Source organism: Centroberyx affinis, unplaced genomic scaffold (genome assembly GCF_046629955.1).
Source record: "Centroberyx affinis isolate AG114_WGS23_722 - 3 ecotype Tasmania unplaced genomic scaffold, CSIRO-AGI_Caff_v1 ptg000765l_1, whole genome shotgun sequence".
NCBI classification, from domain to species: domain Eukaryota; kingdom Metazoa; phylum Chordata; class Actinopteri; order Beryciformes; family Berycidae; genus Centroberyx; species Centroberyx affinis.
Genome location: NW_027279375.1, coordinates 275001 through 289785, shown reverse-complemented (window position 1 = coordinate 289785; position 14785 = coordinate 275001). Strand labels below are relative to the sequence as shown.

Sequence of the window (14785 nt, the reverse complement as noted above, 5' to 3'; positions counted from 1 at the left end):
TGCGTACATCTTGTTGAGCGTGATCAGTTTATTTTATCCATCTATTCAGCTATATCCCCAGCAGTAACTTGTTTTAAATTTGTTTTCATTCTAAATGAGGGCCTTAGTTTCAATTTCAACCCCCAGGGATGCTCCTCCAATCAGCACAGGTTGAGCCGTTTCAAGAGCCAAATGTAACTAAAGACTGCCATCTACTGGAACGTATGCACCACTGCTACGTGTATCTGTTCCCTTTCAACCAGCTGCCTTGCAATGCTTTCTCTGTCAGCGGTCTGTACTTTTGCTTTGTCACAAATACCTCCTCCTTTTGAGTCGAGTAAAGTTGCATAGACCTACATGGAATGTAAAATTTGAACTGTAAATTAATGCCTTAAAAAACTTAATGCTGAAAAGAATTATTTCATGTGCGCAAAAGAAGACATGGCCAAGCATAATGGTTTGGGTTTTTTTTCCTGGTAAAAATCAAAGGTGTTCTTCTAGTACAAAACAGAAACTACACTACTAACTACTACTACTAACAATCTTCAATGAGAGTGCTCTTTGAAGATTGTATAATTATTATCAATTTTCTGGTATTAGTGCTCAATGAAATCAGAGTGTCCTTACACAAACGTGCAAGCTCTAGATTGATACACCAAACCCAGGGAAACTGTCAATGTAAAGGACCCCAAAGTAGAGACACTTTAGACCACAGACCCCTACTTAATAAAGGTTTTGTCCCAGTCAATCATTGTCTGCTTATACTGTAGATGTGGAGACGGAGTGAGTGAAACCTCCAATCAGAACAGTCATAATACATTCTCCAAATAAGCTGCTTTGTAATGAATTAAGTAACAGTGCTTGGGACATCCCTATAACCCTATCAAGGACCCGTAGTGATCCCTAGACCCCAGTTTGGGAACCACTGGCCTAACCTACTTTCCTTGCTGTTCTTCCTTCCACATGGCTGTTACACCTACATGCATTGTGTTTTTTTGCTACTCCACCCTCTGTTTTTCTCTATTGTCACACGAATCTCATTTCTTTTTCCGGATCCCCATCCCAGATTCTTGTCTCCTCTCTGTTTCAATTCCTTTTCTTTTATCCTCCGCTCCTCCCTTCCCCTCCCCTTTGCTATTCTCTTTCTAATTTCTCAGGAATTATCCCATCATGCAGTGTGTCACTGCTGTCCTAACACGTTCCAGATGGATGTTGGTTCCAGGTCGTCTCACGTAGCAGCGACAACGATACGCATCTCAGCCGAGGAGGTAATCCCATCTCAGCCTTATCGTTTCTCTGTCTGTTTGTTCTTCGATGGTGTTTTCCATGTGCAGGGTTCACAGCTCAGCATTTTGGGAGCATCTCCTTTGCGTGTGTTGGAGCTAAAGAGACCATCCTTCAAACAGGACGACCCGGGTTCAAGTCGAACATCCGCTCTGCTGCAGAGTCCTGAAGCAAGACGCGGAATCTCTACTGACCTCTGACCTCGCTGGAGGGGGTTAAAGTGAAGAAACAATCAATAAAATATCACATTAACATGAGCTGAGGCTTCTATTTTGTCACTCTACCTTGTAATTACAGCGGCAGGACAGCAGATGGTGCATGCACATCCTTCATGACCAACACAGGACAGTAAACACACAAACTCACCTTTCTAATGTGTATCTGTCCAACATATGAGCACAGGTGAATGGCTGTTCAGGTGAGCAGTACCTGGTTTAGTGTGTGACAGTATGTGATATAACCAGATGGATAGGGGGTGAGTGAGGGGTCAAGTAAGGCACTGACTGATAAGCACTGCCTCTCCATGCCCCCAAACAGAATTACCAGGACACCTGCAATGACGGTACAAAGCCTCTCTGTGATCCTGATTAATGGAATATTTCACCTTTTACAGTGATTTTTTGTCCCTAAAATCCCTTGTGCATGTGTCGGCTTATTATTGATAGAGCACCTGGCAGGCATAGGGAATTAGGCAAGCGTGGAAGAAGGGGAGAGAGGGGGTTTGGGAGTGGATTTCTGCTTTTCCAGTATAGATCCTGGCCATTCTATTCTGCTTTTTCTCCATTCGTAGTTCTTGCAGAATACATAGATTTGGTGTCCCGGGCCAGGTTGCACCTGTAGGAGGTCAGAGGGGACCCTATGAGGGGCTTTCGTAACAGGGAGATCTTTTGTCCACCCCGGCTATACCGACTGTCACATGGAGCAAGATGTCCCATTTAGGAGTGGATAGAGTTACTCACTTTTCCAAATCTGTCATCGGAGCTGGAGTGTCGGCTGGAGAGTCTCCTGTGTGTGTGTGTGTGTGTGTGTGTGTGTGTGTGTGTGTGTGTGCTTCCGTACACATGTCACACATTTTGTACGGCGTGTCCCCTTGCAGCCGGAGTTATTACGGAGGTTTTTTATGATACGTGTGCTCAGGCTGTAAGTGTGATCTATCTTCAGGAGGTTTTTCCTCTGGTTCTGCCAACACAGTGATTTAATGACATGCGCCCAAAACAAAATATAAACAAGGTGAAGAGTCATAAAAATAGAGACAGATGCAAACAGGTCTACATTTAGATTTAGTGATCATCATCAGTGTCCAACAATATATATATATATATATATGTATGTAGCAGCCAGCAGCATCCCAAATAGAACGATGACACACCAGGCTTAATTATGCAGAGGTACACAAATACAGACACCCAGAGGGGCATCCAAGCTCACTAACACATTGTAGAGAGACTAGCAGTAGTTATATAACAACATACCCTCTAATAGATGAAATAATACAGTGGCACAACATTAGGACATTGGATTATCAGGATCAGCTGAGGTACAAGCAACAGCAGCAGCATCTGGAGGAAAGAAAAGGAGAGAATGGCAAACAACAGTTCTTGTTTGATGAAAAATAAGCAAGGTGATTTTCTTTGTTAAGCCATTTGTGTGCAAATGAGTTCATATACAGCAGAATATCCATTTGGTTCCCAATTAGAGCAATTTGTTCTACTTGTCAGTGTGTCAACAATGTGGAGTAATTTCGTTAATATGACAGACTGCCTGGGGATTTTGCAGTGCCTGGCTGCTATGACACTTCTGTGTTCATTGATCTGAACGCCTAACTGGCCATTTGTCTTTCTAGTAATCCACACAGGCAGGGGAGAAGAATGGTCATACGCCTAGTTGTGGTGTGACATTTGATTCACTTTTTTTTTATTGTGTATTCCTTTGACGTAGAGGAGCTTGTGATGGTGATTACCCTGTTGATATCTCTTAATGCCACACAGATTGTGCCAGTTCACATCTGAATCCAACATAACTCCAACTGCTCCAGTGGAGCTGCAGAAGACCACAGTAGAGCAGAGCAGAGCAGAGCAGAGTAGAGTAGAGTAGAGTAGAGTATAGAGTAGAGTAGAGTAGAGTAGAGTGGAGTAGAGTAGAGTAGAGTAGAGTAGAGTAGAGTATAGAGTAGAGTATAGAGTAGAGTAGAGTATAGAGTATAGAGTAGAGTAGAGTAGAGTACAGAGTAGAGTAGAGTAGAGTAGAGTAGAGTAGAGTAGAGGAGAGGAGAGTAGAGAGTAGAGTAGAGTATAGAGTAGAGTAGAGTAGAGAGTAGAAAGTAGAGTAGAGCAGAGTAGAGTAGAGTAGAGTAGAGTAGAGTATAGAGTAGAGTAGAGTAGAGTAGAGTAGAGTAGAGTAGAGTAGAGTAGAGAGTAGAGAGTAGAGTAGAGTAGAGTAGAGTAATAGAGGACTGTGATTACACTGGGCAGGTCCCATGAGTGAATGGTTGGATTTACCCAAGAGCAGAACATCTCATCTGAATAAAAACATAAATAAAATCAGATTTTCTTTGAGTGCAGCCAGTGTGTAGTATGCAGTGTGAAGCAGGCTGTTTCTGAAAAGGAGCATTGTGTTCTCAGTCAACTATTGGTAAAGTCCAGTGTTGTTACAGTCACCCGCTGTGTCAATATTCAACATGTGCTAATGTCTTTTGTAATATCTTTACAGTAAATAAAGTAGTGCCAACATGCCACTTTCTGTGGACTTTTTTTGACCACTTGTACTTAAATCACTGCATTTTATTTAATATTCTGGCCACAGTATTATCTAGTTTACTTATAATAATGCTGTGTACTTAAAATAATGGGTTCATTGAAATGGTGTTTTGTTTTAAGTTTTTGTCTCTTCTCAGTCACTGTGTTCCCTGAACCTACACACCTCAGCTAAAAGACAGATTTTTATTTTGCCAGAGACCAGCAATTATTCTCTCACTTTTTATCCCCCAAACACAGGAAAAAGAAGGTAAAATGCCTCAGTTTATATTGGAATCTCACATCACTACTTATTTCCCTGTTTGCTTCTGTTTGTGTTTGCTTCCCTTTCACTTCCCTTTCACTTCCTTGCTTAGTCTGTCATTGACTGCTCTGTTCTTTGTTGTTTTTTCCTGGTCCGTCCACCCAGCTTCTCTCAGCTCAGTAACTCGGTAAGCTCAGTAACTCTTTCCACACAACTGCACAAAGTTTATTATGTAGCAATAATAATTACTCAATCTGTGGTTTAATTAAGCACTGGCATTCTGCGGCTTGTAGTGAGCTGGCCCCTTAAATACAGTACATTGCACATTCCTCATGAAATATTGCGCAATCCGTGCCAAATACACACACCGTGTTACGTAACCACGCTGGGACCAAATCAAGTGGCAGTGAGTGACTGAAACAGGTTTACTTTGCCTATAAACATTTAGCAAGTACCTAGAGAGTCTGTATTTTGTCTAACTTGCTGCAAACCTAAGCCAAAACCTTTCAGACTTCAGATAGACGAGGGGAAGCAGCAAGGAGTTCCCAGCCCCCTGGAGAGGCATGCGGAGGCGGCGCTTTAGCTCTTAAGGATAGGAATCAGACATCTAGACGAACCCTTTAAAACCCAATGCTGAAGCCCCCCCACTCCACCCCTCCCACCTAAATCTGTCCGCCCCCACACAGAAACAGTGAATAAATAACATGCTGGCAAAGCTCTGCCTGCTCTGACCGGCGGTATAAACACTCAGTTGACTGTTTTATGTGTTTCTGGCCTCCGTGGACGGCAGCGGTGCTCCCATAGTGCCAGACACCTTGACCTTCTCCTCTGTTCCTCCCACCAAACCCCTCCAGCTGCCCTCCACCTCCTCCTCCAACACCACCACCTCTATCTCCTTCATTCCAGCCCATGCCAAAGCCCCACTCTGCCCCGGGGCCAAATCCACTGCTCTCCACGATCCAAATCCCCCTGCCATGTGAGTGAAATAACAGCAAGGCCCTGAAAATAGCACTGGAACTGCCCTTCTCTCTCCTCTCCTCTCCTTTCACTTCACCATCCACAATCTGCCTCCTTTCTCCTTCTCCTGCTCCCTATATTTCCACCATCCTCTCCCTTTCTATTTTTCTGTTTTTCCTCTCTGTTTGATCCTTCTGTTTTTCTATTTTAATGTTGTTCTACTTGTTCTATTCGCTCCAGTTCCTCTCTTCTATCTCATTCTGTCTCTGCACATTCTCCAGTATCTGGCAGTAGGACAGCTTTAATTTCATTTTTTATCTTATCGGTCTTCCCATTAGCCTTCAAAGCAACCAACTGCAGAGTTCCACTTTGATACATGCATGTGCAAATTCTTCACACACACACACACACACACTTGTGCAAATACACACACGCACATAAACACACATGCTTGTGCTTGTCTCCCGTCTCGGTCGTCCTTCACTGTTTATCATTTGGGATAAACAGGAGAAGTGGGAAAACGTCAAGACATAGGATCGTCATGAAGTCCATTCTGATGCATTTGCATCATGGCAATAAAACCAAGGTTCTGACATTTTTGGCCTTTATTATTATTGTTTTCATTCCAAGAGGATCATGTTAAGTATCTCATTAGTTTTAGTCATGCTGCTTGCGGGTGAGAAACATTTTAATTTTTTTTCCCTCTCAGTTATTGATTAACGGCTTTGGGATGGAGGGGAAAAGGACAGCCCGAGCATTTCACTATGTGACTATGATGGGGTTTTGACTGGAAATCATTAGGTACAGTAGCACACAGCCTAATCAGTCCAGTGATGTACGTGTCAATAGCATAGGCTTAGCTGCTGGATCCCCATGTACATTGCTCTCTACACGTCTCTCTTCTTGTTTATCCCTCCTTGCACTCTCTGTTCCCTCCCTCCCTCTCTCAGCACAAATCTCTCATTCACAAATAGAGGCCAAAAGAGGCTCAGCTGATGGGATGAGATTATTATTTTTTTTTTCTGATTACAAATCAACCTCAGCTTAGATAGATACAAAAACACAGCCACCCCCCACCCACTTGTTCTGTCCTCTTCCTCCCCTCCCCTATTGGCTCTCTCTCCTCCCCTCTCTCCTGATGTCTCCACCCCCTTTTGTCCCCCCCCACCCCGCTTCCCCCTTCTCTCCCTCACAGCCAGATCTAAGGACGTGCCTCATTCACTCCTGCTGCACAGGTTGTGAAGGAGGGAAAGAGAGAGGGAGGAGAGTGAGAGAGAGAGAGACAGAGAGAGAGAGAGAGAGAGAGAGAGAGAGAGAGAGAGAGACAGGGAGAGAAACAGAGAGAGAGAGAGAGATAAACACGCACCATAGAGCCAGTCAAACAGAAGTGAGAAAGGCACTGAGAGAGAGAGAGAGAGAGAAAGAGAGAGAGAGAGGGAGAGAGAGAGAGAGAGAACAGGGGAGGTAAAGGAGAATATTAGCAGTTGCTGGAGAGGGAAAGAGGAGAGGAGAGCAAAAGAGGTGAGGAGGAGAGAACCTGTTTGGTCTGTTTTTAAAGGGAAAAGAGGGAGAAAGGGGGTGAAGAAGAGATAGAGAGTGAGGAAGAAGAAGAAGAGAGAAGAGAGCCTTCAGGAGTGGGACTACCCGGTGATCCTCGGCAGCGAACCCCCCCCCCCCCTCCGCTGGGAGCCAGACCCCCAGCATCCGCAGCCATGGAGCCCTCTGTGTCGACCGAGGTCGATGACGAGCCCAAGGAGAGGAAGAAGATCCAGTTTGCTGTTCCGGCCTCCGCTCCCACCAACCTGGACCCCCGGCAAGTGGAGATGGTGAGCAGGCGCTGGGTAGATAGATAGTGGTTTGACCCGAGGAGACATCCATTATGTGTGTCTCGGGACTGTCTTTTCACTTTCAGCCCTAACTCATTTTGGTCTTTACTTATTATTTAGAAGTGTTGCATGGCAGAATTTCTGACTGACCAACTTCCCCCTCCAAAGCTTTCACCCAGTCATTTAAGAGTGGCAGAGTTTTAAAATATTGCTTATCATCGCTATAAAGTCTCGTATCATTGTTGACCAAGTAGTTCCAGCTTCACTCTGGGATGCATCATCTGTTCTTTTGATCTGCTTTGTTTCATTTTTGACAAGTCTCTAGTCGGGTCTGTCTGCCACACGGTTGAGAAATTATGATGACATTTCCCTCTTTCTCAGTTTCCTCATGAGATTAGTGCCTCGCTGTTTCATCTTATCTTGACCCGTTTAACAACGTGACATTGACACGAAAGTCATTATCTAGCTATAGTGAAGCCAGTTTGCTCTATTGTAACTCACTGGTGATGCGAAAAGCCCCCCACACATACTGACGGTCATGCAACTCCCAAAGTTAATAATTACTTTTTTGGTCTGTGATGTGTCTTTGGCTGCCTGCCACACTCCCAGCATGTGAGTGACCAGGTCGTCTCGGGTTTTGTCACTATCAGATCTTTCTTCTTTGCTCTCTGATGCCGCAAAACTGGATTATCACTGACTAAACGAGGCCTGTGTTGTGCTGTGAACTGTGTGGGTCATCATGGATGTAAGTGGGTATGTGTCTATACTTTTTTTTGGTGGGACATCTCTGATCTGTCCTCTTGGCCCTGACGTCGGAGGCTCTTAATTTAGAGCAGGAGAAAGTGGGCCAGTGCAGGAATCGGTTGGTGCTGTGGTTCTGTAGATCCAGGCCAATGGCTCATCCCTCCCGAGAGCTCGAGGAGAGGTGGGGAGGGAAGCCAAGAGAGAGCTGCATAAAGGAGAGCAGAGAGAGAGAGAGAGAGAGAGAGAGAGAGAGGGGGAAAGAGACACAACCTGTTCTCTCCGTTCACCTGTCTGGTGTCAGCTCCCTTAGTGGCTGTCCCTGTTTCACAGCTCACACATGCAGAGGCTTTCATCCAACTAGGATGGCCTGTCATCCGGCTCCATCCACCCTCCTGACTGATGATCACAGACTGTCCTAAGAAGTTTTTGAATCTAGCGTTGAGTCTTTGAATGCTATTTTTGCTCAAAGCACATGAAAAACTCCCACTGGGGCGAGATAATTGCGGCTGTTTCCAATGCAGATCAACTTGTTTTTAATCAAGTGTCATTTGTTTCATGCTAGTGGATTGATCCGCCTTATTCTGCCAGGTTTCAGGATAATAACACTAACAATGACAGTTCAATTGCATTATAAACAAGTGGCTTATCTCACCCCATTGGCTTTTTCACTTGTTTTAAGAAAGAATGAATAAGACTTTAAGACTAAATGACTTGCTAAATTGGAAATTTTTTCATTGGGCCATATAGCCCAGGCTTTCACACAAATACACAATTACACAACCACTCTCGCTCCCCTCCTCATCTCTTTCTGCCCCCCTCTCTCCCCCCTTTTTTCTCTCTCCATCTCTTGTGCTCTTCATTGCGCTCCGATCCCTATCATCATTTCCAAGAAACCACAGGATATCAATCTGCCATATGTGAGCCGTTCTTTGCACTTCCTTCCTTTTTGGGGCGGACCTCATTGCTCAATCACCTTATGGTCAAACAGTGATCAGCTATATTTGTTGTTGTTTGCTGGTTCCTGGCCAGCAGGCTGACCCTGGCCTTTACCTTATAGCTATTTTTTTGCCTTTCTCAGCATTGGGCCTGTTAGGGACGTTGAGGTCAGTCAGTTCATTCATGCAGGCTAGGTCAGTTTACAATGCAGGCAGCTATAGAAAATAGGAAGCCATGCAGTCTCAGGTGTGCTGCTGGTGATATTCTGGATGGATGTTTTGATGAATTGTGTGTGTGTGTGTGTGTGTGCATGAATGACACGCTCTCATCTTGTGTGTGTATGTGTGTGTGGGGGAGGCAGGGGGGGGGGGGGGACAAATGCTCTGAAGGGAGTATGGGAAACAGAAGGAGCGTTCAGAAGAGGATGTGTTTATGTGTGTTTAACAGCAGATACAATCTACCCAGGACTAGAGGGAGTCTCCAGGGACAGAGGTGGGTAGGGTGGGGATGGGGTGGGGGATGGGTGGGGGGTGCGGGTAATGGTTAATGACACATACTCATTTCATTCTCTTACCCTCCCACAGCAATTACTGTCGCCCACAAGGCCGTCTTCACTAACGAGTTGTAATGACTTTACCATTCGTTCCGAACTTGTTATGCCCACAGTAACTTCTTCACTCTTGTTTGCGATGGCATTTCAACCCCAAAACCGCTACCGACTGAACTGCCGGGGCGTTGTTACCATGGAGACTGGCTGTGCAGCTATGTCGCCCGAACCTCCCTCACAGTTGACACCCGAAAGGTCAGCTTTAACGGACAGCTCTGTCTGCCTGGTTAGGTCGTTTACATTGGCGCAAACACGTGTTTGTAAATGTATGTGTGAATGCTGGAGGGAGGAAGAGAGTGTGTGTGTGTATGTGTGTGTGTGTGTGTGTGTGTGTGTGTGTGTGTGTATGTGAAGGTGTGGGGGGGGGGGTGTTATTGTGCGAGAAGCTACTATACCTCCCACCCACTCCCTACACCTCCGACATGAGTCTATATGTAAATTGTACATTGTGTGAGAAAAACAACAGCTACATGCCCCGAAGGCTCATTAACACCTAAATACTGTCACTGGACATTTCCCTGGTTTTACATATATGTGCTGTGACAGTGTAATGCAGCTGGAAGTCTGCTGAAACAATGAGCACACTGCAAAAAAAAAGTCCACCTTAACTAGCGTTTTGGTTTTGTATTTAGTCTCAAAATCTTATTCTTCTTGAAACAAGTGCAAAAAATCTGTCATTAGGGTGAGATACATTCACTTGTTTTTGATCCCCAGATTTTTTTCTAGTGACAATATCTTGAAATAAGGCAGACTGCTCCCGTAACATCAACATAATGTCACTTGATTTGAGATTGGAAGCAAGTGGGATTATCTCACCCCATTGACAGATTTTTCCACTTGTTCTAAGAAAAATACGATTTTAAGACTCAATACTAGATTAAATGACTGCCTAAGCCCTCTCCGATTAAAGGCTTTTTAACTTTCGAACCCACATGAGTCCCTGGACAGGCCACAAGGACACATTTGTGTTTATACTACTTCCTTTCTTACTTTCCAGTACAATTCCTGGCCTCCTAGAGTACCTGTGGGTATTTGGGGATACCCGCAGCACTCCTAGTGTCTCCCACTATGAAATCCCACTAGAATAAACATGAATTTAAATATCTTGTATTCTTCAGTGCCAGCGGTCTCCACATTGAGAGGTCTCTCAGGATAAAAGCTTTGGTCCTCCTCTGGCTCCACAACAACACAGAGGCAGCACATGGCTGTGTTTACCATCCCCACCCCCCTCCACACACACACACACACACATTCCCCAATCCTCCATGCTTTGTAAGTGATGTAGGGTAATGTGCATAATGGAGAGAGATTAGGGTCATGGTGCAGACGCTGCATCCCTGATTCCCTCCAAGTCCGCCACCCTGTGGACTTAACACAGCAAGCAGACATCTCTCTCTCTTTCTTCTCTCTCTCTCTCTCTCTCTCTCTCTCTCTCTCTCTCTCCCTCTCTCTCTGTCTCTCTCAACCTAATGTGCTCTGGTCAGCCAACGTTGATCCTTTGAATTGATAGGAAACTCAGAGGGGCCGGGAATATCAAAGGGCAGTAAAGGGCATCCGTCCAAAGCCATCCAAAGGCAAACATTTCCACATCAAACTATATAAAAACCTACGGCGGATGTCCGTCAACACCGCCCCCCTCATCCCCCCCCCCCCCCCCCCCCCCCCAATCTCTCCCTCACCCCCCTCGTCCCCAGCCCCCCTCCACCCCTCCCCATCAGCCTAACGCCCTCCAGTCTCTGGGTTAAACGTCACACAGCGACCTTTGGTGCGGCGAGTGTTTGTGGGTAAACATTGCCAGTCTGGGGGACTGTCAACATGCACTCCTAGCCAGAACATCTTGTTGGATGCCACAAAGCATGCTGGGACTGGGCGAGAGGGCGTAGTGATCTTTGGGCTGAAGGTGTTTCTCCGCTTGTGGACAGGAATGTCACTGGAGGTGATTCAGTTTGCCCGATGACGCGATCTGTTGGTTTATGAAAATGGATTTTCATGTTCTTTTCAAAGTTGTCTGCCATAGCAGTTTGTTGATGTTTGTACAAGCAGCAAAATTAATTGGGAAAGAAATAATTTAAATGATGAATTGCCTTGTTGGAAACCACAGATTGTAATTACATTTTGGACACAAACAATGGGTCTCTGTCTTCCTTATTTTGTGTGTGTGTATGTGTGTGTGTGTGTGTGTATCCCTCCCTGTTTCTGACAGTCCCAGCATTTTGATTTGTTAATGACTCTACAGAAACATGTACACTGCCTGTGTCTGTCTAAAACAGTTTAGCACAAAGTTTCCTTGTAAATTATAACTACCCTTCCCCACTGCCACCGTTGCATACTCTTTATTTCTGCAGCGTGCTTCCTGTCCCCCAGAGCCTGCTCAGTCTGTTCAGGTAAATAGGCCTGTTGGTCACATATGGTCAGCTTTCCATACTCAGAACTAGACATTTGTATTTTGCTCTGAAAATCACGTTGTCCTTATGATATCATTTGCTCAGCAAGCTATCATTTTCACATTGCTTCCTTCTTTGTGTGTGTGTGTCTGTGTGTTGTATAAACAGATAAAACACAAATATTGAACATGGGCAGAGTGATTTGTCACCTGATGATACTGTACACAGTCATTTGAAGATGGACTGCAATGCACACAGTATCTGAAGCATGGGGGCTCCGCATAACCCGACACACGCGTGTGCCGCTGCAAGACGTCCTCTCGCCAGCTTAGTGTTATGGGCAACAAATCCTCTGTTGTCTGCTGGTGTCATTATCCCACTCAATCACTCACTCATCGCTGCACAGATCATCGTAAATCAAACAAGTTAGGCCGTACTCGAGGCATTACCAGATATATCCCCGTCCCCATAGTGTGCATTCGTTCATTTGTAACTGTCACATTTCCATATTTTCTTTTTTCATCTGTGTGGGTGCTCAGAAACCAACCAGCAGCCGTGAGTTTGAAGCCCTTTGACCCCTTCTGTGGCAACGACAACAGCCATATCTGTGATGAGAGGAGAGGGAGAGGATTAGGAGGTCAACAGTGGTATAGTAGGGAGGGAAATATGGTGGGTGGGGGATAAGGGCAGGGCAGGATCTGAATCAGAGAGTTGATTGCAGTTCTGGGTCAGGACCAGGACCAGGGAACTGCACCTTGGGCTGCCTTCGTCCCTCACAATTTGGGCTTTTGGGATCAGGAGCTGGGGCTGCAGCCTGTCCCCTCTGCCCCCGTCTCTCAGTAGGAGCCGCAGGACGCTCTGACTGACGTGGGCATAATGAGAGTAGCATTGAGGCGTGACTCAAAACAAATGGGATTGGTCTTGATCCCTGTTTCATCAACACAGAGAAGACATGGCATTATGTTATTGCCGCTGTGCCGATTTGTAATCTCTGATTTTCGTCACACAGCGTTTGAGACGTTTTGTTTTTTGTTTTTTTCATGTTTATCTGCCTGCCACTTAATAAGCTTGCGCAGGGGTACACTGGGTCATTTTCAATATGTTTAGTAGAGAGTGACTCACAGCAGAAACCAAACAAGGGTTAGACGCCACAGTCAGAAATAACAGTTTTGAATGTACAAATTCGGACTGCTTGGCATGGGAGATTGACGTTGGAAATTGACGCAATCAGATGATAAGCCAAGGTGGGTTTAGTTGCTTTTGAAGCAGTTCAACTTCATGAATAACAGTAAAAAAATATATTCTTCACTGATGAGGATTTACACTGTGGTACCTGAGAGGATGCCTTCTGCATCCAAAGCAGTGACCTGTGAGCTGCATAGCAACCATTAACAATACCCTCTTCCATTTTATCACCTGTGGGTAAGTATGATGCTGTTAGAGAGTAACTATAGCTACTGTGCCCTCTGTTTGCGCCTGACTATTGACCTCTGGAGCTTGTCTTTGTCAGCTGTACAATGTTAAACCACTCACTGCTATTGAATTTGAGTGAGGAAACAGGAGCAGCAGAATCGTCTCTGTGTTGGCAGGCTGTGTGCCATGCTCTTTTCTATGAACCTTCTGATTGACACATCCCCTGTTGTCGCCGCACCCTGTGTGCTGCTCCTGTGTGCGCTGCGGCCTGGCAGGTGGCTTCCTGTCACTCATCAGCCACCAGCACATTATCTCAGTTGTGTTACTGTAGGAAATCATTCCTCAGTCCCTGGAACAACAGGCCTTGGCTACCAGCAACTAATTGCACGAATGCTGGGGGGTATTGTGGGGCAGAGGAGAAGGGGTGAGGGGGGAAGGAGACTAGTGGTGAGGGGTGGGGGGTGGGGGATGGGGGATGGGGGGGGATGGAGGTGTCTAAGTGTGATATCATTCTGCCAGTGGGTGCAGTGTAATTACATTTCCTATTTGGGGGTCATTGGAGAGCCCCTCCAGATGCTCTCTGCAGCCCATCTGTTTGTTCAGTTAGCCACTGGTGGGGCCAAAGGTCACTCCGAATGTGTTATGTGAATGTTGAGAAGCAAAGTGCAACTAGGACTTCTGGGAATTCAGTGACTCCATTCGTTTGAATAGTAATAAGCAGACCGTGCAGATATCCGACAGACCGCGGACCTCACTGAGCTACGAATGGTGAATTGGGGTTATAATTTTGCGCAGCCATGTCCTTGACCCTCTTTAGTCACAGCTGGAAACTCCGCTGGTTATTCAGTGAAGCCTTGTGGAAGCTGCCTGGCAGCACAGACTTCTCTGTTTAAATAAGTGTACCTGACAGACGTGTTTGTCACATGATAGATCTTATCACTTACCTTTCATTGTCCATTTGTCTTACATATGGGCACATTTCTTAGCTAACTTGGTCAGGGGACGCAGGGTAGCCTGGTGTTTAGTAGAGCTGAACAATTACAGTAATCTAAATCACAATATGAACTTCTGCAATTTCCAAATCTCAGAGGCTGCAATTAATTGCTTAAGAGAGAGGGGCGTCCAAACTGGATTTCTAATCAAGGTGTTTTAGAGCTCTGGGTAATCTTTGGTCCATGAATCAAGTAAAGCAAATACTGGGGAAAACCTTTCATCATCCTCAAACACAGTAAATCCTGCACACTCTCATTTTCTTTTTACAAAATCCCTTTTTTTACAAAAACTTTGTAAACTTTGTCTTTTTCTTTCAGCCCTAGTGTTTAGAGAGAGCATCATATAACCAGAAGGTTGTGGGTTTAATCCCCACTACAGCCAATGTGCTCTTCCCTGCCAAAGTGTCCTTGAGCAAGACACCAAACCCCTACCTAAAGAAACGAATCCCACTGATTCATATGCTCTGAAACTCTTCAAAACATCTGCGAGAGAGAATCATGCCCATTAACTGTGTTGATATTTTGCATCTTAAAGCTGAAAAGCAGTCATGCATGTTATCTCTCAGCCACAAATCTACTTAGATAAGCTGCAATTAGTTGTCAGGAAAGACTGAGCGAGCAGCAGCTTTCTCTTTGTCTCTTATATCTTGCACAAAATTTCAAACA

At 45.3% G+C, this 14785-nt stretch overlaps 1 protein-coding gene across 3 annotated transcripts in view; it reads left to right on the top strand.

Moving 5' to 3' along the window:
• The first annotated feature begins 6454 nt into the window (after positions 1–6454).
• ppp1r1b (protein phosphatase 1, regulatory (inhibitor) subunit 1B) overlaps positions 6455–14785 on the top strand; it is a 20974-nt gene continuing 12643 nt past the window's right edge. For all 3 annotated transcript variants that reach the window (XM_071520082.1, XM_071520081.1, XM_071520080.1), the window contains exon 1: positions 6455–7043. In XM_071520082.1, the coding sequence (XP_071376183.1) occupies positions 6930–7043 (114 nt within the window). In that variant the 5' untranslated portion in view covers positions 6455–6929. The remainder of the gene's footprint in view (positions 7044–14785) is intronic.